This window comes from Trypanosoma brucei, chromosome 10, assembly GCF_000210295.1.
Source record: "Trypanosoma brucei gambiense DAL972 chromosome 10, complete sequence".
Taxonomy (NCBI): domain Eukaryota; phylum Euglenozoa; class Kinetoplastea; order Trypanosomatida; family Trypanosomatidae; genus Trypanosoma; species Trypanosoma brucei.
In genome coordinates, this window is record NC_026743.1 from 2,853,666 (window position 1) to 2,874,878 (window position 21,213).

The 21,213-nt window shown below is 50.8% G+C and overlaps 14 protein-coding genes across 14 annotated transcripts; 12 read left to right on the forward strand and 2 right to left on the reverse strand.

Moving 5' to 3' along the window:
* Nucleotides 1-117: 117 nt before the first annotated feature.
* On the forward strand, nt 118-2,226 carry TbgDal_X14690 (hypothetical protein, conserved; the record flags this gene model as incomplete). Its single annotated transcript, XM_011780333.1, has 1 exon — nt 118-2,226. The coding sequence occupies one exon, from the start codon at nt 118-120 to the stop codon at nt 2,224-2,226; it is 2,109 nt and encodes a 702-aa protein (XP_011778635.1).
* Nucleotides 2,227-2,965: 739 nt separating this feature from the next.
* Nucleotides 2,966-3,604, forward strand: TbgDal_X14700 (RAB-interacting protein, putative; the record flags this gene model as incomplete). Its single annotated transcript, XM_011780334.1, has 1 exon — nt 2,966-3,604. The coding sequence occupies one exon, from the start codon at nt 2,966-2,968 to the stop codon at nt 3,602-3,604; it is 639 nt and encodes a 212-aa protein (XP_011778636.1).
* Nucleotides 3,605-3,929: 325 nt separating this feature from the next.
* On the forward strand, nt 3,930-4,253 carry TbgDal_X14710 (hypothetical protein, unlikely; the record flags this gene model as incomplete). The annotated part of the gene is made up of 1 exon (XM_011780335.1): nt 3,930-4,253. The coding sequence occupies one exon, from the start codon at nt 3,930-3,932 to the stop codon at nt 4,251-4,253; it is 324 nt and encodes a 107-aa protein (XP_011778637.1).
* A 134-nt stretch (nt 4,254-4,387) lies between these two features.
* TbgDal_X14720 (hypothetical protein, conserved) lies at nt 4,388-5,065 on the forward strand (the record flags this gene model as incomplete). The annotated part of the gene is made up of 1 exon (XM_011780336.1): nt 4,388-5,065. The coding sequence occupies one exon, from the start codon at nt 4,388-4,390 to the stop codon at nt 5,063-5,065; it is 678 nt and encodes a 225-aa protein (XP_011778638.1).
* Nucleotides 5,066-5,457: 392 nt separating this feature from the next.
* TbgDal_X14730 (ribulose-5-phosphate 3-epimerase, putative) lies at nt 5,458-6,198 on the forward strand (the record flags this gene model as incomplete). The annotated part of the gene is made up of 1 exon (XM_011780337.1): nt 5,458-6,198. The coding sequence occupies one exon, from the start codon at nt 5,458-5,460 to the stop codon at nt 6,196-6,198; it is 741 nt and encodes a 246-aa protein (XP_011778639.1).
* A 404-nt stretch (nt 6,199-6,602) lies between these two features.
* TbgDal_X14740 (hypothetical protein, conserved) lies at nt 6,603-7,712 on the forward strand (the record flags this gene model as incomplete). The annotated part of the gene is made up of 1 exon (XM_011780338.1): nt 6,603-7,712. The coding sequence occupies one exon, from the start codon at nt 6,603-6,605 to the stop codon at nt 7,710-7,712; it is 1,110 nt and encodes a 369-aa protein (XP_011778640.1).
* A 337-nt stretch (nt 7,713-8,049) lies between these two features.
* TbgDal_X14750 (hypothetical protein, conserved) lies at nt 8,050-9,351 on the forward strand (the record flags this gene model as incomplete). The annotated part of the gene is made up of 1 exon (XM_011780339.1): nt 8,050-9,351. The coding sequence occupies one exon, from the start codon at nt 8,050-8,052 to the stop codon at nt 9,349-9,351; it is 1,302 nt and encodes a 433-aa protein (XP_011778641.1).
* Nucleotides 9,352-9,706: 355 nt separating this feature from the next.
* On the forward strand, nt 9,707-10,690 carry TbgDal_X14760 (short-chain dehydrogenase, putative; the record flags this gene model as incomplete). The annotated part of the gene is made up of 1 exon (XM_011780340.1): nt 9,707-10,690. The coding sequence occupies one exon, from the start codon at nt 9,707-9,709 to the stop codon at nt 10,688-10,690; it is 984 nt and encodes a 327-aa protein (XP_011778642.1).
* A 496-nt stretch (nt 10,691-11,186) lies between these two features.
* TbgDal_X14770 (hypothetical protein, conserved) lies at nt 11,187-13,565 on the forward strand (the record flags this gene model as incomplete). The annotated part of the gene is made up of 1 exon (XM_011780341.1): nt 11,187-13,565. One exon carries the CDS (start codon nt 11,187-11,189, stop codon nt 13,563-13,565), a length of 2,379 nt encoding a protein of 792 aa, XP_011778643.1.
* A 243-nt stretch (nt 13,566-13,808) lies between these two features.
* TbgDal_X14780 (cytosolic nonspecific dipeptidase, putative) lies at nt 13,809-15,236 on the forward strand (the record flags this gene model as incomplete). The annotated part of the gene is made up of 1 exon (XM_011780342.1): nt 13,809-15,236. One exon carries the CDS (start codon nt 13,809-13,811, stop codon nt 15,234-15,236), a length of 1,428 nt encoding a protein of 475 aa, XP_011778644.1.
* Nucleotides 15,237-16,338: 1,102 nt separating this feature from the next.
* On the forward strand, nt 16,339-17,145 carry TbgDal_X14790 (hypothetical protein, conserved; the record flags this gene model as incomplete). Its single annotated transcript, XM_011780343.1, has 1 exon — nt 16,339-17,145. The coding sequence occupies one exon, from the start codon at nt 16,339-16,341 to the stop codon at nt 17,143-17,145; it is 807 nt and encodes a 268-aa protein (XP_011778645.1).
* Nucleotides 17,146-17,703: 558 nt separating this feature from the next.
* TbgDal_X14800 (T. brucei spp.-specific protein) lies at nt 17,704-17,985 on the forward strand (the record flags this gene model as incomplete). Its single annotated transcript, XM_011780344.1, has 1 exon — nt 17,704-17,985. One exon carries the CDS (start codon nt 17,704-17,706, stop codon nt 17,983-17,985), a length of 282 nt encoding a protein of 93 aa, XP_011778646.1.
* Nucleotides 17,986-18,562: 577 nt separating this feature from the next.
* On the reverse strand, nt 18,563-19,678 carry TbgDal_X14810 (UDP-Gal or UDP-GlcNAc-dependent glycosyltransferase, putative; the record flags this gene model as incomplete). Its single annotated transcript, XM_011780345.1, has 1 exon — nt 18,563-19,678. One exon carries the CDS (start codon nt 19,676-19,678, stop codon nt 18,563-18,565), a length of 1,116 nt encoding a protein of 371 aa, XP_011778647.1.
* A 910-nt stretch (nt 19,679-20,588) lies between these two features.
* TbgDal_X14820 (hypothetical protein, conserved) lies at nt 20,589-20,990 on the reverse strand (the record flags this gene model as incomplete). Its single annotated transcript, XM_011780346.1, has 1 exon — nt 20,589-20,990. The coding sequence occupies one exon, from the start codon at nt 20,988-20,990 to the stop codon at nt 20,589-20,591; it is 402 nt and encodes a 133-aa protein (XP_011778648.1).
* Nucleotides 20,991-21,213: the final 223 nt, after the last annotated feature.

A 21,213-nucleotide genomic window follows, 5' to 3' on the forward strand; every position in this document is an offset into this window, starting at 1 on the left:
GCAGGGTTTACTGCACGTTACGTCTTCCCTTCCTTGTCGTCGAGTGCATAACTCTGACGTAAACAAAAACAAAAAAGAGTAGAGAACAAATAGAGTGGAATACACTGCCCCATTTCTATGGGAAGAAATAAATCCCATGCGCCGTACCTTGGGGTATTAGAAGATGGCCTCAACACATTACAGCGCATACAACAGTGGGGAGCTGCCGCAGAGCTGTTATACACCCCGAACAGCCTTGTGAGCAGCCCACAGAGCTCGAACGAACCGCACGCATTAACTGTGGCCCGTCAAATCGCTACCATCATGGCGCGACTGAATGAATTGTGTAGACGTGAAGCAGAGGTGCTCCTAACGCCCCGATTGGCTCTTCTAGAACTGGCGGACGTTATCCGTCACGGTCTTGTCTCCTTTCACCAAGAGGGTTTTAATGGCCAATTAGGCAATGCCGAGGTGCTGGCCAAGTACGTCGCCCATCGTACAGCTCCGCAGTGTGGCGTAATAGAAGGGTTACATGTTATCACATGGGTGAGCGTGAAACTACGCATAGAGTTGTTTATTGAGCAACTACGCAAACGGGTTGATGGGGAACTTGCAGCAGCGGAGGGTGGCGGCAGCCGCACTGAGCAGCAACTGTCTGCATTGCGCACCACACAGCTGCTGTTCAATGACTTTGAATCGCTTTACGACAATCTCCTTGTTACTTTTCCGTGCGTTCAGTATGCGGACACAATCCCTGAGGTGGGTGCGCAGCTGATGCCAATCCTCTTGAAACAATACTATCAAATTGCAGAGTGGGTGGAACTGGTAGAGTCCAACAACGCGCTCCCTCCCTTAACCGAGACGAGAGTGCAGTCCGTTGACGCGGAATCTTCATCCTTCGTGGTACGCCGTCAAAACCCAGAAGCACCTTTGGGTCTCGTCTTCAATGAATGTGGCCGCATAGTTGAAATAGATCCTTCCGTCCGCAGTGCATCGGCGTCTGGGGAAGAGCTGCATCGGCTCCTGCGGTGCAGCGAAAAGGGGGCAGTGGTAGTCGCAGTCAACGGAAAACCAATACCGCGCTCCCCACCGAGCAAACCATCAAAGGTGCTGGAAATGGTTCACGATGCCGTGAAGAAGAACAAGCGGGTTGTCGTGAAAGTGGCCAAGGAGCTATTTAAGCAACCAAAAGTTCATCAGTTAGCGTTTATAATGCCAAACCAGGGAGGTGAAGGCTCTTCCGGCCAGCGCGCCACACTAGTCCTTCACCGTAGTGACCGGCTCACTCCTTGGGGTTGCCAATTTGATCAAGACTTAATTATAAACAAGATCCCCAGGCGGGAATTATCCGAGGATGCTAAGAATTTCTTCACGGAGTACAGTGACCGAGTGAGCATCACGGCTGTGAACGGTGTTGAAGTGACGACGGTGGCTCAGGCGCAAGCGCTTTGCTCTGACACAGAGACTGCGGTATTAAGCCTTGTGGTCGTTACACCTGCAATGGCTCAGCAGCGAAAGAACCGCACCACGAGACAAGACACGTCGGTAACCTTGACCCCACAACAGATTGAACAGCTTCAAGAGACGCCGCTAGTTCCTGAACAGAAAACTCTACCTCCTCTGAATCAAGCCCCGGCGGAATTGTTGGAAAGCGACAGTGTCGTTGATGGCAATCTCGATGCAGCTCTGCTCTCAACCTCTATGGAAGACACCGGTGAGGTGGAGGATGTAACCCATGAACCCCATTCACAGGTGGAGGAAGTGGACATGAACACGTATCAGCGCGTGGCAATTGATGTACACCACGGGGAAGATTTGGAACAGGAAGAGCGGCAGAAACAACAGCACCTGGAGAGTGAAAGGCATCTCGAGCCATCAGGCTTAGAAGGGTCAACGGATGCAGATGCTCCAGGTCCACTCGTTTTTCCCAACGATGTTGCCATCGATCTGCTTACTCCGTCAGAGATGGTAATCCGGCGGCCATCCACAGAAGATAGATGGGGTCTCGTGCTTAACAAAATTGGAACAAGCTCAGGGGATGCACTGCGTGTCTTACAGCTTCCGGAGCTCCCGCCAAAGGGCGACACTAGGCGAAAGCATCCGTTTTACAAGACGTTCAAAAATCCATCCGTACCGACGGAGTGGCGCATCGAGAGCGTCAACAACACGCCAGTTTCAAAGGCAGCGGACATACTTGAAATAATGCGAAAATCTCTCAAGCTGAGTATTAAGTTTTTCAAGCTTTGATAGACATGGGTATGAAAGGCAGGTTATGCACTTGCAAGGATTTCCCATATTTCCTTCCCCTCCTCCCGTCTTCTCATTTTTTTTTTGTTGAGACAGAAGACGGGTTCGCACACCAGCGCGTATAAGAGTACCATCGTATGTATGCATCTACATACATGGCACTACATATCCTCACGAACATGCGTATACCTGCGTGTGGATTTGTGCCTGTAGGGAGACATCATTTAGAGTGTAGTGGGAAATACCCAGATATCCCAATAGATGTAAATGGGGGAGGGGGGTGAAGGTGGTACCTTGGCCCAAATGAAGGGGTCACGCGCACTTTGCGAAGTACAACAGCAGGGCTCGGGTTTATTTTTTCCGTGCTTAATCTCTCTCCAATTAGAATACGTATAGAAGTGCGCATACCAGCCTGTTTTAAGGCTTGGGCACGCCACAAGAGTGCTTGTATACCTATATCATTTTACGTCCCACTCTCCATATTTTTTTTAACTGATGCCATGTACTCATTTCAGTGTACTGATTCCACCCGCGCCGCTATGGGCCTGATTCGAATGGCTCACCTTGTTGATTGTTTTTTTTTGTATGCAACTTCCTAGAGCACTTTAATCTATCGCTTGTTCAAAAGGGTAGTAAAATATTTTCGTATTGCAGCTTAGCACACACACACACACACACACACACACACACACACACACACACACACACACACACACACACACAACTATTGGCCGAAGCAATGACAGATAAGGATGGTGGCACTGAGATGTCGTTTGTAGACGGTGCAACTGAAGGGCAAACAGCCGGTTTCGCCGATGCACCCACCAGCAACCCCATGGGTAACGCCGCAATGATTGACCCTCAATCCTTCGTCAGTAAGGCGTGGGGTTTCGTAAGATTTCCTGCTGAAGCCGTGAGGCAGCAGCTCAATCGCGTGCGTCCGTGGAGCCAATTCTTCGACAGGGAACAATTTGCCTCGCCAGAAGGGTTTGGTGATGCGGTCTCGCGACTTCGCTGCAACGTGGTGCACTTCTATCACAACTATTTCGTCGTGGCGCTACTCGGATCATTAATTGTCTTGATAGTCAATCCAATGTTTAGTATATGCATGTTTCTCATGCTGCTAATGTGGGCATACACTCACAAAAAGCAGATGGAGGCGGCGGAGACAAATGTGAACCACTTGTTGATAGGAAACTACGAGATTTCGTTTTCCAAGGCGTATATTCTCATTAGCATTTTTGGCATAATATCCTTTTTCTTGTTTAACGGCAGTTCTGTTATGTTCTGGATGTTTTTTGCTTCATTAGGCGTTGCAACCGTACATGCGGTGTTACGCAAACCCCATTCGGAGAATGAATTGGCCCATTTTGTGTAGGAAATTGGAGTAGGGGAAACGTGTGCGTGTGGCTCCCGATATCGTTGTGGTCATTCATTAAGAAATAAGGCCTGCATGTTCAACAGATGCTGGGTGAAGGAAAGAAAGGCGGAAATTGCAATAAGGATAGAGGCCCTAAGATCGTGACTTTTTTTAAAAAAAAAGCGAAAATTGGAGAGTGGTGGACTGTAGACGGGCACCGTTCTTTGCAACTTGGCATGCACGTAGAAGAGCAAAGTCGTGAAAATTGAACTGATGACATTGTGAGGCGCATGTTCTACCTCTAATGGTGGAGAAAAAATGGTTGTGAGGGAAAGAAACGGTTATGAGAGACGACCTGCTTGTAGTCTTTATCTTGTTGGGGGTTTCCTGTGTTGTGGTATGCGTACAGGGGGAAAATAAGGTGCGCCTTAGGAAAGTTGAAGGCATGGAGAATTTAACTGCCCCGGGTGAACGCCATGAAGTCTATCACCTCTTCAGTGAGACTTCGAGAGAATTTTTTCTCCGATGGTTGTGTATGTGTGTGTGGGTTGATTTCTTGAAATGTATATGTACTCCTTTTGACTGCATTTTTCAGAAATCTATGTGCGCTGGCGGATTGCATACAAATAGAGCTGTTGTTACCGTTTGTATGAAAAGGGGAAGCTGACGCTGGGCTGGTATATCTTTTTGGTGTCGTTTTTTTTTTTCAAAAAATTTCAGCGTTCTTGTTGATATGTTCCCTTTCCTCCCACCATTGCGGCCATATGTACAAACATATACACGCGTCACTAAAAAAGAGAGATGACAGCACTGGTGGTCCAGCGGTTTCGCGAGTGCCAGAATTTATTGGACTCCGTGGTGACTAACCTCTGTGCCATTGAAAACTTTACCTCGCAGCGTTCCACCGTGGAAGAGGCCGCACGCCGGCTCCGCTCCTCCACGTCCGTCCGGGATGCCGCGGTACCGCTTTGCTGCACGGACCCATTGGGGATGTTGGCCGTTTTCCCCGAGTCTGCTGTGGAGTTAATCATCGCTCAACATGATGATGATACGGCTGCTCTACTTCGCTCTTTGAACAGCACTCAACAGATGTGGGGGAAGAAGTTGCAGCAGGCTAAAGAGGCACTGCAGTCGGGAGAAAGTGGGAAGACCGAGGATGCGAATGTAGCAGACAAACAGAGGGACGTGTCACAAGTTATATGCACACGTAGTTTCATAGCAGTGCTGTCGCAGATGCATGGGTGGCTGAGAGCGCTTATTTTAGCCCTAAGAGCCGACTTGGCAAATCCACCGCGAGCAGTAAAGCTCTCGGAATTTTTGTCAGCTCACGACCCGCCATCGAAAAGTGATATTACCCCTGTTGTAATTGTGTCTCTAGAAGCAGCACTGGGACAACTACCGGATAGGGTGAGGCGTGAGTGGGAGTTATGTACTTCGCAGCACATGGTTGATGAGGCATGGGTGATGCTACTGAGTTGAAATCCGACGCGCTTAGATTTCAGCTCACATCGAGTTGTGACCGGTGAGGTAAGAGGGAGTGACTTCACATGGGACCCTTGTAAGACGGTTTGTTGCTTGACTTGCTGCTTATTGCCTTTATTTCGTCTTCACAGCACTACTGAATTCCCGGACACCCATTACGTGCAAAGGGGTTGAACATGGAGCAAAATAAAGAGGGGGGAACATTACATTGGTGGTGCGCCACTCGTGTCCTCAGTAACCCTCTTTGTTGCGAGCATGGAGTGGGGAGGCGGGTTCATGTTTTGTTTGAAAACGTAAAAAAAAAAAACTCTCTCTCCGCCACCTAAAACCTTTATATTGCGAAGGGACATAGACACACACACTCTCTTTGTGAAAAGACGCCTTTAATTATGGTTCACCGTCAAGATGGAGCAGTCGTGCACTGCTCGAGAGAAACCGGCAGACTAAGCGCCATTATCGCACCTTCCATCCTTGCTTCGGACTTCGCCCAGCTCTTAAGTGAGTGCCAAAGTGTTTTGTCACCTGAGGGTGGAGCAGCAGATTGGCTTCATGTGGATGTTATGGATGGACACTTTGTCCCCAACATTTCTATAGGTATGTGTGTTGTTCAGTCGTTGCGCAGCCACCTGCAAGATGTCTTCTTGGATGTTCACTGCATGGTCAGCGACCCCGATCGTTGGGTTGAAGAAATGGCGAAAGCTGGTGCCACGCAAATGACATTTCACGTTGAAGCGGTAGCAGACCCCAAGGCTGTCGCCCGTCACATACGTGCTGCAGGTATGTTGTGTGGTGTAGCGTTGAAACCAAAGACGCCCGTAAGCTCTGTTTTGAACCTTGTAGAAGAGCAGCTGATCGACATGGTATTGGTCATGACGGTGGAGCCGGGTTTTGGCGGTCAGTCTTTCATGCAAGACATGATGCCGAAGGTGGAAGAGCTTCGTGCAAGGTTTCCGTGTTTGAATATACAAGTGGATGGAGGAATTGGACCAGGAACAATCGATGCGCCTGCGAGGGCTGGGGCGAATGTAATTGTGGCGGGAACATCTATTTTCAGGGCAGACTCAAGGAAGGAGGCCACAGAAAGCATGCGACGCGTCGTGCAGGGTTATCTGGGCTCCACAACGAGTTAGTTGGCAGTGGGTGAGTAACAATCATGCATTTTAGGATAAAACGAAGCTCGCGGGGAGATTAGTGAGAGTAGGGACTACTTAACTACAGAGAGCGTTTACGTATTATCTGTGTCTAAGGCGATACGTGTTTATTGATGAATTATTTATATGTATGAGCGAACGAATGTTAGCGTTTCTGTAGATATATTAACACTTAACAACCAAACCGAAGCGCGTCCTTTGGGTAAAGTATCATCATGAAATTAACATATCCTGTTGCTTTTTGAAAAAGCTTTGACTCGCGCTCTCAAAAAAAAAAAACAACAACAACAAATAAATGTGTCAACGAAGTATTGTTTTCTTATGTTTATTGTTATGAACTGCTCCAGTGCAGTACGGAGAGGAAGTAACGTTGTCTCGTCTCTATGAGAAAGGGAATATTTTCTCACATCATCGATAGGATCGCCGGGGTTCCACACAGGAGCGTTGCCGCAATTCCATATGGGCAGTGGTTTAGTCTCTATGTGCAGTGTTTGAAGGCTCATCAACGAAACACTGCAGCAGGGAGGGATGCCAATGAGCTGAAGGTTGCACGCCAAAACCTGGATGTGTCGCTTCTTAGCAGCGTGGTATCACAGAAGTGGACTGAAGTCATTGTTCCGAGTGACGATAAGTATGATGCTCGTCAACCGCGATCATCAGTCGGAAACGTGTTGTGGTGGCACGAGAGCGCTGAGGGTGCATGGCTCAGCTCCAACAATAAAATCCGTGGTTTGGAACTGGTAACTACGTCATTTTTGCTTGAGCCTCTTCTTGCAGGTCGCTCCATCGCTGCATGGACAGAGACAGTGCAGCAATCAAGTGCCGCCGGTGGTCCGCTAATGCAGAATGACAAAGGGCAACCGAGTTTGTCACCTAACAAGAGTGGAGTGTTGGTAGTAGTGGTGCCGTTCTCAACCCTCTTCCAACTACGTGCCGAAGCTTACCCACGCGCACATACAGCGTCAGCAGACGGGGAGAACACCCAGCAGAGGCAGTTATCTCTTCAGGAACGCAGAGCGCGCGTGGCCGTATTAAATTCCCTGCATCAACTTATGGAGCTGCAGTGCAACAGCAACAACCGTTGGACAAATGTGGAATTTGCAATATGGAGTCCTGTGTCTGAGTTCGACGCGATAATGCATATATCGCAGGTACGCCTAAGTCTTCCAGATGCAGCGAAAAAACGCATCACACTGGAGACTGTATGCGAGTGCGAGGCCACTCGCTCTGCATACCTGGCGCATTACTTGACCCTTACAAAGAAAAATGTGCCTCTCGCGGTGCTCGCGCCTCAATCTCGGCAAACAGAACTGCAGCAGGTGCCTATCACGAACAGCTGTGTCAGGGCGCAATCGGCCTGTGAATCGGAAGTGAGACGACAGGGCCATTTGAAGAGGAGCACTGTGCACAGACAAGCGGTCACTGGATGTAGCGAACTAGTCAGACGTATGGCAACGCGTGAGGAGAACCTACGGCAGATTATGATCCCTTGACTTTGTTCATGGTCTCTATGCTTATTGTCTTCCACGGTTCATCACCTTCATTGTTCAATTCATGGGAAAGCAATTTGGGGAGGGGGATTGTGCGAATTGCGACTTTGAAACTTCTATTTCTCCTCTTGCGAGTCACTGTGTTGGTGAGAAATGGAAGGATAATTGTCTCTTATGCTGTGTCACCCGTCTCAACTATAATTTCCCCGTTGCCACAAGTTCTTCCCTTTGTTGCACCCACTCACGGGTCCTCTTGCCAGTGTGGCATGCTGGAAACCGTTGTGAAGGTAGCGGAAGGCATTGAGTTTCGGAACGTGAGTGAGGCAGTTAGCCAGCTGGCATGGACTCGGTTTGCCCGGAGCGATCTGTGACGTGTGTTACATGGAACCATGATGGAAGCAACTTGGCAGTAGGTCTACGATGTGGTTTCATCATTTACAGCACGGAGCTACTGCACCTTGTCGACGGGAAATTGTTTGAAATCCTTTTCCAGCCCGTTGATGGTGGCGCAGGGTTAATTGCTTTGCATGGACAATGTAACCTAGTTTTAATCTCTGGGTGGGCGTACGATCACAAGGCCACCGTGGCAATATACGACCTTTCCGTGAAGGAGGAGGAGCACAACTCGCGTGATTGTGCTGTGCTGGCGAAAGTGACGATGGCAGAGGCAGTGAACGGGTTGTGTTTCCACCCGCTTTTAGTGATGGTTGGAACAGAAAGCGGTTTGGTACATGTCTTTAACCAGAAGCTCGAAAAGATACAGGAATACAAAACGTCGCAAAAAATTCGGACGTTCGCCGGTGCCACGAGCAAAATGGCATTAGGCACAATGTTGGACAAAGAGGTAGCCGGTGGAGTTAATTACTTACTTCTGCGTGGAGTTGTCGCCGGCCCAACCCCTGGCAGTGTGCGGTGTATCCGCTACGTCAGTGAGCGAAGTATGGAAGTTGAGTCGTCACAGTCTTCTCTTGAGGAGGAGGGTGGATGCGCGGCTGGACCCCTTGAAGAAAACGTTGTCGAACTGCACACAGCAGAGGTGCAGTGTATTGCCATTACGGTGGACGGTCGTTGTGCAGTCACCGTTAGCGCACGGGGGACGATGCTCAAACTGCTTGATGTAAGGAAAGGGGTGGTAATCGGCCAGTACTCGCGTGGAGCGGCGCCTAACACAGTTCTCTCATTGGCATTACACCAATGGATCGACCGTACAGTCCTAACGTGCATCTCAGATTCAGGGACACTCCATATTTTCCATGGTCCCCCACTAAAAAGGTCCAGTGAGCACCATGAAACAGCTGACACGACAGCCGATGCAAAGTGGTCGGTCCCAGTCGTGCAGCGATTTAACGACTACATTAGCAGTGTGGGTGCGAAGTTTCGGATCACCATACCTGAGGATGGGTTGTCTGACGTTCATTGCAGAGAGAGATTGGATGTCGGTATGGCATACAGTACAGTTGTTCGCATTCACGATGCGAGCCTCTCACCCACTATTTTGGTTGCGCAGCGTTATATTAAGAGGGATGGTACATCGTCAAAAGGTCGTTTGCTATTCATCAAAGTGGATATGGCGGCAGAGGTGCCTGGTGTAGCACGGACAAAGGACCTGCGCAGCTTCTACTTTCCAAAAAGTGAAATGTAGAGTTTGTTGTGCAGCCCATACCTCCAGGAGAGCAAATTACCGAGGTGTGTGTGGGGGAGGGCGAAGGACGCATAAAGCGTTCGCCGTTGCAGGTGATTAGTGTCTTTTTTTTTTTACTTTTTCAAAGTGTGGTTGTTTTTTGTCCGCACACTGTTCTTTCATTTTTGTTGTAGAAACAAGAACACGCCACCATTCTTGCTTGCTACTAGGTGCGTGCACGTGCGATTCATTGGGTCGGTCCCCGTTTCCTGTTCTGTGGCTTATGGCGTGTTCCCACGATTGAACTCCTTCCCTTTGTGTCACACCGTGTTTCGTTAGAAGGGAAAGGTAAAAAGTTACGAGTCATTTCAAATCGATGTTCTACATTGACGATTTATTTTGGACATCGTTGAACTACGCCACGAGCTGGGTGGGCCTTGTCAGCATCCTAACGTATCTGTTGGTGGTGCTCCTGCAGCAGTTGGCGCTGCATGTGCCGCAGAACCTTAAGAAGAAGTACGCAGCCGAATGGGCTCTTGTAACAGGGGCGAGTAGTGGCATTGGAAAGGCCATTGCGGAGAAGCTTGCTGAGCAGAAGATCAATGTTGTTCTTGTTGCATTGGATGATCCACTTCTGAGTAGTACCTTCGCGGAACTGCAACAGAGGTACCCCAAGCAAAGTTTCAGGAAGGTAGGAGTTAATCTGGGTGAGGAAGGGATGCGGTACATGCAGCCTATCGTCGAGGCAACAAAGGACCTTCATATCAGTTTGTTGTTCAACAACGCCGGTTACATCAACACAGGACTCTTCGCCGACACCACCATTGAGCGGCTGCGCGCCAATATGGAATGCAATGCTGGATGTGCTGTGCCAATCACGCACCATTTCTTGCGTCAAATGCTGCAGCGGCAACAGCGAGGTCTTGTGAGCTTCACATCCTCCGCCTCGTGTTACCTTCCCGGACCAACCGCTACGTTATACAGCCCAACTAAGGCTTTTCTAACAAACTTTGCAACTACTGTTGCGGCGGAGGTGCGTGACGCGGGTGTTGATGTTGTGGTCATTCACCCTTCACCTGTCAACACAAATTTCTACAAGAACCAGGGCCCACTGCTCAACTCACTCAAGACGGCACAAAGCGCAGCTGGTTCGCCAATGAACATCGCTGAACAAATATTCGCCGCCGCGGGGCGCCTGACAGTTTGGGACCAGGGAGTTACGTGTGCCGCATTCCGTATCGTGAACAAAGTCATCGACTTTCAGTTGTTTTCTGAGCTCGTCGTTCGCTTTGCGTGGCTGAACGGTGACCATAAAAGGCTCGTAGCAAATTCCAACACACGTGGGAAGAAGCAGTCCTGATTATCGAAATAACTTTTTTTTTACAAAAAAAAAGTGGAAACACTAGGAGGAAAAGGGGGAGACGGGATTGAGGGAAGGGTATTTATTCAGTGACCGCCTTTCACACGTATATTACACGTGTCTTCACAAATGAAAGGATTGGAGAGTATTTCAGGTGAGCGAACGTCTGCGTATTTTGTTTTCGTCTCTTTTTGTAGTCTGCAACATAGGGATCATCTTACTCGTGGTAGAGTTTTTGTTGGTTTTCCTGCGGGTCGCGAGTTGGCCCAAGAGACCCTATGATGATGAGTTAAGCAGGGGCAATTTCGTGGATTGTTCTATGATTTTTCTTGCTGGCTGCGCCGTGTACATCCACCCAGTGCCGCCGCTACACGACCGCTGTAAAACTTTTTTTTTTCCGCGCATCGTCTCACCGTGCTCGTCAGTTTTGTTTCCCCCCCCCCACCTTTCTTTTTCTCGCTGTATGCGCGTGCGTTCTTGAATAGGCAAAGAAAGAATGGGGTCACCAACCCCAAATGTGCGAAGAGCGATGATTGCAGTGAGCCGGCGGCTGAAGCTTCGTCGACCACCGCGCACGCCCTCCGCAGGGGCAGTAGCAAGGGGAAGTTGCATAGAACAAACCTCCTCACATTTTGTAACGGCTGCTGTTGAGAGGCTCTACGGCCAAGTTGCACCCGTAACGCCCACACATGCTTCGCACATGGACTCTCACAAGAGGGATCTACCGTGTCTGCTGCGCACGTTCCTCGACCAGGCGCACGCACCGCAGTTATCTTCGCCTGTTGTTTCATGCGCTGTCTCCTCCAAGCAGATTATTGGAAAAACCGCCAAATCAGCGGGGTTGGCTCGGAATGGTGCAGAGGATATGCTAATGCAGTATCGACCGAAGATTGATTCCGCGTTGGTGCGGCGCGTCGCTTGTGCCATAGACGTGGAAGGGGCGTTGCGGCGAGCCAGGAAATTGACGCAAGCGCTTCGCGAAGGTGGGGGGCTTGACAAAATGCTCTCAAGTTGTGTATCGGTTTCCTCGCAGGTCACAAAGCAGGAGATGGAGCTGCAAGCGGGAATAGCGGCGCGGTTTCATCAGCAGGCCCGGGCCAAGCGGCAGATGAAACTACGCGGGTTTCGGCTGTCCACTAGTGACATTCAGGTGTCAGAAGTGCTTCCTGATGGGAATATAGTCACTTTTACAAATCCGACGCTTCCAAGTGCTGCGGGCACGTGCAGCAGGAAGTCTTCTTTGGACGGCAAACAGTTACCATACCTTTACTTTGTACTTTACAAAGAAAATATTTCGCTTGGAGACGCATTCAGGCTCTTGAGCGAAGTATCCGAAGGGATGTGCCGTCTCGAAGACTTCGCGGTGAATGTGGCACTCGAAGAGTCTGCTGTCACTGCGCAACTCTGCAGCGTGCGCATTGCCCTGCTTAATGATGAAACCCACGGAGCACGGCGATCAGCCGCGGTGAAGAAACTTCTCAGAGTGAACTTGCGACCCTTACGACTTAGTGTTCAGCTAATCGGTTGGAGAGACCGCCCGTGCGAACCTGCCCCTAGCGGCATGTCCCAAGCCCAATACAGCATGCTTATTAGGGGAATCAGCGCGAATGAGCCAACTCACTTGGAGAGAAAGGTGCTGGCCAGATTCGCGGCGTTTCCGAACTTCTTTGGGCCACGCCACTTCGGGCCATTTTGTTTGTTTCGCACTTACCACGCAGCTGCCGCGTGGGAACGGGGTATGCATGCGGAGGCACTCGTTATAGGAGCCTGCTTGAGTTATGCCGACAGCATTACATCGGGGAGTGGTTGGATAGGCAAATTGGTGGAAATTCTCCGTCAAGGCGAGGATCGCCTTGGCGTACTGAAAGAGTGGTACCAGTTTAACGTTCCCCACAGGCTGAGGGCGCAGATTGCTTCAAGTAAAGCTGCCCTGGTATGGAATGTGCTTGCAAGCTGCCGTATTCTTGAGTTGGGGGCGTGCACCATGGAAAGGTCCCCTGACGTTGGGGATTTTGTGGTGGATGGAGGTCGTTGCTCTGCCCAAGTTGATGAAACTGTAGAGAAGGTGGAACTCTTTCCAGAGTGCGGTTGCGGAAAGTGGAATAGCCCCCCGTCCGTGGAGCGAAGGGGTAGGGATTGCGCAAATACTGAGGTTGTGAAATTCATCTCCACTCAAGAGGACGCTGCCCCGTACACGATACATAATATTGTTGTACCGTTGGGCGCGGAAACTAATGGGGAGGTGAGAGGTCTGTTAATGCAACTGGGCTTCCGTCCCACCTTACATCCGGTTGAGCACTCGCAGAAACCGGTTGGTCACCGCCCACTCTTTGCAACGGGTAGTGGGTATCCGCGTGCAGCTTCTCCGTGGGTAAAGGCTCTGCCTGAGCTAACTGGAGACATTGCTGGTGACAACGGAGGTGTTTTTAGGCTGCTCACAGATGTAGAAATGCGCCAAAGCAGCAGCTACACAGCCCTGTCGAGAGGCCGGATGCGTGGAATTTGGCCAGTGGGAAAGTATGGCTACCGGTTGACGGATCGCTTGCCCGCTGGAATCGTCTCTCTTGCCGCGTCGGACGCGACGTGGCGCGGAACCAGATGTCTTGCCATGCACTTCACCTTGCCAACACAAGTGTATAGCATGTCCCTCTTCCGAGAGTTCGTGGACATTGAGGACCTTACCGAAGTGACGGATCGCGTATCTTCGGCAGGCGATAACAGGAAGGTGGAAGGATCACCTCCGGTAAGGGTGAATACAGCGTCAGTGGAAGGTAAGGGAATGGCAAGCGACCCTGATCAGGGATTTGTGGGCGGCGATTTGATGGGTTTGAAGCGCAGAGTATCGGATGCGGGTGCAACAAATGCCGGTAAATAAAGGCCGATGGCTACGATGAGGTGTGTTGAATTTAATTTCGTTCGGAAGAAACAAACTTGGACGGTTCTGTGGAGGTGTGGTTTTGTTTTTATTTCTTTATTGAGTGCCGTTTAATGCAGTGTCAAATTGCCTTCTCTCTTACACTCTGTATTCGTTGTTAGTTGAACGAAGCGATTAAACTTATAGGGTGCTGCTCACAGGTGTCGCGCGAGACTGCAAAAAATTAAAAAGAATAACAATAAAATGTCGGTGGATTGGAATACCGTTCACCAAACAGTGTCGGACCACTGGGACACTTCTGTCGTTCCCGGTCTTTCAGAGTTTCTTGAGGTTCCAAACCAAAGCCCACACTATGATAAAGAGTGGGCGACGAATGGCCACATGAAGAAGGCGATGGACGTCGTGGTTAAATGGATAGAGAAGCAACCGATCAAGGGAATGAAGTACGAAGTATTCGAGGATGAAGGCCTAACACCCTTCCTTGTCGTTGAGATCGAGGGGACAGAGCCATGCGCAAACACGCTGCTAATGTACGGGCACGTGGACAAGCAACCTCCACTCCTTCCCTGGGGTGAAGGCCTTCACCCCTACAAACCCGTGTATCGTGACGGCAACTTGTACGGTCGTGGATCCGCTGACGACGGTTATGCAGCCTATTTGGCAATCAGCGCCGTGGCGGCCGTTCAGAAACATGGGCTTCCGCATGGCAAAGTTGTCGTCATCATTGAGGCGAGTGAAGAGTCGGGGAGCATGGACTTGCCCCATTACCTGCGCAGGTGCAAAGATCACATTGGAAATGTCGACCTCCTCATCTGCCTTGACAGTGGTGGTGCCAACCACGAGCAACTGTGGCTGACGACAGCGCTGCGAGGTCTCTGCGGGGGCGTGCTGACGGTTGAGACCATGAGGGAAGGTATGCACAGCGGTATGTCTGGTGGCGTGGTCCCCGATTCGTTTCGTATCGCACGCATGCTTCTGGAGCGCATTGAGGATACAAATACGGGCAATGTGAAGATACCTGAGGCGATCTGTGACATCCCCGAACATGTCATCAAGGCTGCGGAAGTGATGAGGTCCATACCACTGAAAAAGATGTTCGCTCTCCTTCCCGGCGTTGCAGCGGAAGCGGATGACAACGCGGAGCTTGCCCTGAGGAGTTCATGGAAGGCAGCCCTCACTGTGGTAGGCGACAACCTTCCGGACACCGCAACAGCCGGTAACGTCAACCGTGCCAAAACCACTTTGCGCCTCTCTCTCCGAATCCCGCCAGTTGCGGATGCTGAGAAGGTCAGTGCGGCCATGAAGAGTATACTTGAGGCTGATCCCCCTTACAATGCAAAGGTCAATTACACCTCACATCACGATGGCACCGGCAGCGCCACCCCGGCCTTAAAACCGTGGCTTGCCCAAGCGCTCCACAGCGGTTGTGAAACTGCCTTCGGTAAGGCTTATGCTTCGCAGGGTGTTGGTGGAACCATCCCCTTTGTCGCGATGCTGCAGCAAATGTTCCCCGAGGCGCAATTCCTCATCACAGGGGTCGTGGGACCGAGGAGCAACATCCATGGACCGAATGAGTGTCTAAACGTGCCATTTGCAAAGGGTGTCACCACTTGTGTTGCGCGCGTGATTGCTGAACACTTTCACGCAACGCCAAAGTTGCGAAAGGATTAGTAGCAAATTGTCTTCAACGCTACCTCTCTCCTTCACCGGAGCGTTTGTTTATAATTTACCTTTCAAGGAAACCCCCACTGGCGCCATTACATATTGCACTAGTGGTATTATCGGTACCGAGTGCTGAGCAGCGGAGTTTTTAACGTTCTGAGCAGAATCAGCCATGTAAGCCTTCAGGAGATCTAGCAGACAAAAAAACATGTCTTTCTTTTCCTTATTTGTTTTACGCATTTTTTTTTATTTTGAAAATTTTCCGATGCGTTATGACTTATCTATTTTCTTTTTACATTTATATTTTGTATTTAGCGTTTTGGCACAAACACCAATTATTTTTGCGATGTTTGAGAGCGTAACATTTTCCCCGCGTGGAATTACCACTGCCAGGCAATGGCGGTCGCAGGGGAGGGAAATGGAGTAGGGGAAACATTTGCATTTCGGTCAGATAACATTTTCTAGACCGTCAGGTATTTTTCATCCGTGTGTTTGTTCGCGTGACCCCGTAACCCTTTGCACTTACCCGCTGCCCCGCCCAAAGTCTCCAACCACGAATAAAACACTAATTGTCCCACTTATTGGCTAGATAATGAAAATATAGGAAAGCGGCACAGGAATCGAGGGCCATGCAGCGGAAACATCGGCGCCCAACAACCAACGATGCCGCACATGGAGAGAGGTTTGCACTAAAAAGCATGGTCATCTCGACGTGATTGCCACTTCGTGTTCGCCCCGAAGCACCCGACCTTTGAATGGTTATGGGCTCATCGGCCTGTCAAGGCGCTTGTGTTACGGAAGGGTCTCGCCGAATGTAAGCTTTTCAAGTTTCATTGTTCCTCTAATTTGCTGGACGGGTGGAAGGAGTGGAAGGTGCGGGGGGGGGGGGGGGGAACGCAGTCCCTCGGAGCCGAAGCACGGCGTTTGCAAAAACGTTTGTCAGCATATTTTGTGCAGTTTGGTAAAAAGGCGTGAGTGAAAGAGGAAACCAATTGCTCATTTCACCCTTCTCTGTTAACCCGTGAAAAGCGCAGCCTTTCTTTTAGGAAGTAGAGGGGATTCACCGCACAACGGAGCGGGAGGCAAAGTGCAAGCGCACTTGTTGAGGAAAATGAGGCGAGTGGTAGTGGATTTGAGGCCAAAGGAGTGTTACGACGAGGGGCACTTGGAAGGGGCGTTCAGCTTCCCGTGGGAGGATATACAGAACGAGTCTTGTGGGCTACCACCGCGTGAAACTTTGCTCACCGCCATCGTAGACGAGCGAATAGACCAAGGAAGTGTTACGACATACCTTTCCCGCCTTCAGTACGCGGCGTTGGAGGTAAGGATGTTGGGGCAGCACGAAGAGATGGTTCGCCGGCCACCGGAAGGTTTTTGTTGGGTTCCAAACCCTTTTCTTGTGAGCGTGTTGCGGTTTGTGGAAGAGTCGAGTGGCGGTATCTCGTTTGCACTTGACATTGGCTCCGGCAGCGGAAGGGATATGGTCTTCCTGGCCTCCCGTGGGTGGCATGTTGTTGGAATCGAGAACCGGAGGCGGCTTATTGGGCAAGGGGAGACGCTTGCTCGCAAACACGGCGTCTCGGGGCATGTGGCCTATTTGCACAGTGACATCAAGGAGGCTTACCCAGTAAGAAGTGGGTCGGTGGACCTGGTGCATGTCTGCCGCTTCTTGCACAGGCCGTCCCTCAGCCACTTGCTTGAACTTCCACGCCGCGGCGGCCATCTCGTGTACAGTCACTTCCTTGAGGGCTGCCAACACACCAAAGTCGGCCACCCTTCGTCACCCGCTGGTTTCTGGAGAAGGGGCGAACTGCGATCACTGCTGGAGGATGCCGGTTACGACGTGATTCATGAGGAGGAAACGACGCTTCCAGACACGAGGCCATTTTTGCACATTCTCGCCAGGCGGGCAGTCTGATGACGGACACGTAAAAGCCACAACGCCCCCAGCGATCTTAAAGTTTGGAATGTGGTCCGAGCAACGCCCACGAGCGTAGGGCTGAACCATCCATCAGTGATGGGAGGGCGCTTGTGGTCCAGGAAGCGCAATAAGCACCGACGGTGTGAGGGACAGTGCCCACTCTGTCACTCGTATGCTTGTGCCCACTCGGGCGTTGATTCCGTTTGCTTTTTTCTAACATTTGCGCCCGTTAAAGGCAAAATAGTGAAGTAGTCTCCCCCTCCAAAGAAAGAAAAAGAAAACCACAAATCCCTTTGGGTGGAAAGTGTGGCCGGTTCAACCACTTCATTCCGCTATGCTGCCTTGAAGTCTCCGCGGAAGCGGAGGCTACTTGTTCGCGCCTTTCTATGGCGAAAATGAAAATTACTAAACCTCGAGTTTGGCGTCCCCACCACTCAAGCCATGTCTTGTTTCCTCTCTGTCGTCCGCAGCCGTTTCATGGAGCTCCGCCAGGAGGAGCCAAGCTCGCAACAACGCAGCAATTTTGTGCCTTAGAGTCCCAATCCATCCGTATTAATGCCGCTCCTGGGCGCCGGCATCCAGCCCATTTGCCCCCAGCTCCCAAATGCTAACCATGTGGAGAGGGAGAGAAGCGCGATTCAAGCTGGCAGGCATGCATTTTTCGCTACCAAATTCAGCAGCCGGCCCCATACCGCAGTGACGGCCAGGATGAGTGAAGGTAAGTCAGCCGCCCTTGGCTACACTTTTTTGCTTCTCTGGGCTCTTTTAAGCCCTCACCTACTAATCCCACCCCCCAAAAAACAACAGTACACCTGTCCAACCGGACCCGCCCAGTGACCCCTGCCTTCTACAAGTACGGTTATACAAGATTTGAAAAGAGGAAGTGAAGAGGGATATCGCTCCACAGGCATGCACGGTGCCGCCAACGCGGATGCGGGAAAGCCAGCAACGAAAAGGGAAGAGGGTTGGATCTCATCCGTTTAACGAGGTTCTGCAGTTCGTGCTCCTACCTTATCGGTAATTGGACATTTGTCCTTTCTTTCCTTTTAGGGGATGCTTGAGGGGGGGAGGTCCACCAGCGGTATCGCTAAGGGCGGGTGGCGCGTGTCAACACGCTCAGGGGGTTTAGACTGCGACGACAAGGTGCCGACAACCGGCGGTTCTGTGTCATGGCTCGCTTCCCCAACTTCGTTCCCGTTTGCATCCGTAGCGGTAAACAAAAATACAACCGGAGGCAAACCGTGCGGCAACCGGTGAAGCGGGGATAGGATGCTGATTGCTTTTTGCACTGCTCCACGACTTTCCGTCAATCCAGTCCAGTCGATTACATGTTGCTTCACAAAAACCCACGGCTAGTTCGTGCGAAAACGGCATCGAAACTACAGAACAGTCGCGACGTCCTTCCTCAGCTGACTCACCGCTTGCCGCATGTTGCGTATAACCGTCCTCTACGAACCTTGAAGCGCGAAGGTCTGTACTGCTTTTTCTCACCGAAGTACTCACGCAACTGCGCATACTCCTCCTCCTTAACATTGTGAATCATCAATGAACTGTGACTAAGAGGCCCCACCCAACCCTTTCCGTGAAGGTTATGAAAACGGCACATTGGCTCGCCGACGAACAAGGGCTGGTAACCCATTTCGTAGAGTACACGCCCCATAAGTAAGTCTTCGTGTTGCATGTACAGGGAGGTAAATTCATCCTCCCGCTCTTTGCTGTACGGCACGTCGACAAGTTTTTTTAGGGGTTCGTATGTCAGGAATTGTTCTACCACCTCTCTCGAAGCGGTGTAAAGACCCCCAGTTGCGAACAACAAAGGCATGAAGCGTGCGTTAACAATGTTCCCCCAATATAAACGGCGACGTGGTAGAGCACGAAGGTCAGCAAGGTACTGCGGGGTGTGCACAAACATGTCGTCATCCGACTTGGCAACATAATTAACATTAGGGAGGAGCCGCAGCATCAGACTAAACCACTTGTACATTTTACGACTCATACCGATCTCAGCATCGGGGCCCCAGTACCTGCCGTCCTGGCCAATTACCTTGTTCGTACTTACACGGCCCTCCTTGATTGGGAGAGCGATGATATCTTGCCAACGCAACCCCTCCTCCACTAACTGGGGCGAATGCGTGTAGTTATGATCTGGATGGCGCGCGAGAACAAAAGTAACGAGCAAATCTCCAGTAAAGTTATTACTCCTCCTCGCGACGCCTTGGTATTGCCAGCAGGTCAAACGCTGAAGATGGCGCCTGCGTCTTCTCACGGCATTATCGGGCGACAATACACCGAGCATGACGAGGAAATTTCGTTCCCTCCACGCACGCACAACATCCGGGGGCACGTACTGCAGAGACTCCCGATCCTTTTCGGTATAGTCGAACTCCGGGAGTGGCGGGGGGGCCGAGAAGCTCGCTTGGGAGGCCTCCCGTACAATACGTTTGCTCCTCGTTGAAAAAATCAATAGGATTGCCACGAAAGTAAGGCAGACGAGGATCAGTCCCCTCCTACTCAAAATTTGTCCAACCATGCTGGGGTCCTTTCTTTCCTTGTGTGGTGGGGCGGTGCAAGAGGGGATGAGGAGACGGATAATAGTTGAAGAAGAGGAAGGATGCGAGGCGGGCGGTTACGCTTCCACTGAAACAAGTAATGCCACACACAACCCCAACGGAACCCAATGATTCACTGTCGAATTAATCAACAATAATGCCAATCACAAGCACCATGAGCAACGAACGATATCACCTTCTACCAAATCAGGCGTACCAACAACAACGCGTTCTGTCACACACAACAGATGTGTGCTGGTTGGGTAAACCTGCTAGAACTCCCTCAACGGTTAGCAGCTAAACAATTGAAGGCGTCCGCATTACACAACCCCTCGGCAACCGCAAAAAGATTTACAATGTTCCTGACCATTCACCGTTCTTGCAGGAGACGCAGCAAATGACTGCCATCCGTTCCCTCCCCGTACCATTCGGCGTCAACGTGCCCTTCGGTATCGCACTGGGGAACCTTGCTAACAGCGCCACCAACCCAACAATTAGAACCGCCAGCAATACTTCACCTGGTTGCCGACTTTACTGCACGGTGGCGCCCACCCGGTGAAGAAAAACAGTCGCGATGCAAGTAGAGGTTTACTCATAAACTGGGCAACTTTGGATAAATGGTTGTACATTCGTGCATCAGTAGTGACGAGCGGAACACAACTGCCCATACACCTACGCAGTGCGATAGAGCGCAGCGACTTGGTTGTCACCACAACCCGCGACTGCTCACCGTGGCCACCATTACCCGAATGCGAGGGGCTCGGATTCCTTGCACGTATATGGCGTCACAATCTTTACTTAGCGGTTGTCCTTTCGTCCAGGGCGGGAAAAACAAAAACACCCAAGCGAAGCGGCTTTCCAACCGACGCATTCCAACAAATTTTTGATTGGCTAGTAACCCGGCGGACGAGGGAGGTTCTGCACGCCTCTCACGACAGCACCTGCGCCATCTATGGGGGTGATGCCCCATAACCTGTAGCGCAGGTAGCAAAAGGCAAAGTAAAGCAGAATCATAATGGGGCCCAAGACTGAGATGTTTGCCACCGTCAGCAATTTCTTAATTTTGAACTTTTGGTCCACGGGCACTTTCTCAAGTTTATCTTCGAAAACGGACAGCTCCTCCTTGCGCTGTTTCCATCGGCGGTAGGACCAGCGATTGATAGGGTGGCTATCCTTACTCACCTCCCAATAGCCGCGCTCGCGTAGTGTATCTTTCTTCAATGTTTTGTTGAATGCGTAAAGGCGCTCGGCGTTAATTCTTCCCATTGCGCCTTTGCGCACAAAGTTAGCCATCGGTGACGATGTCCGCTACTATTTCTTCCTACTGCACGGCGGTCTCCAAAGAACACCGAGAATGAAAGAGGGAAAGGAGAAGGACAGTCTCTCACACTCTCTGTGAAGTGAAAGTGACACACTCCCCGCTCAATTTTTTCTTTAACCATGCCACCAACCCAACCCCGAACTAAAAAAACAAACAAACAAACGTTACCCAAAGGCCGACTGTACACACACACAA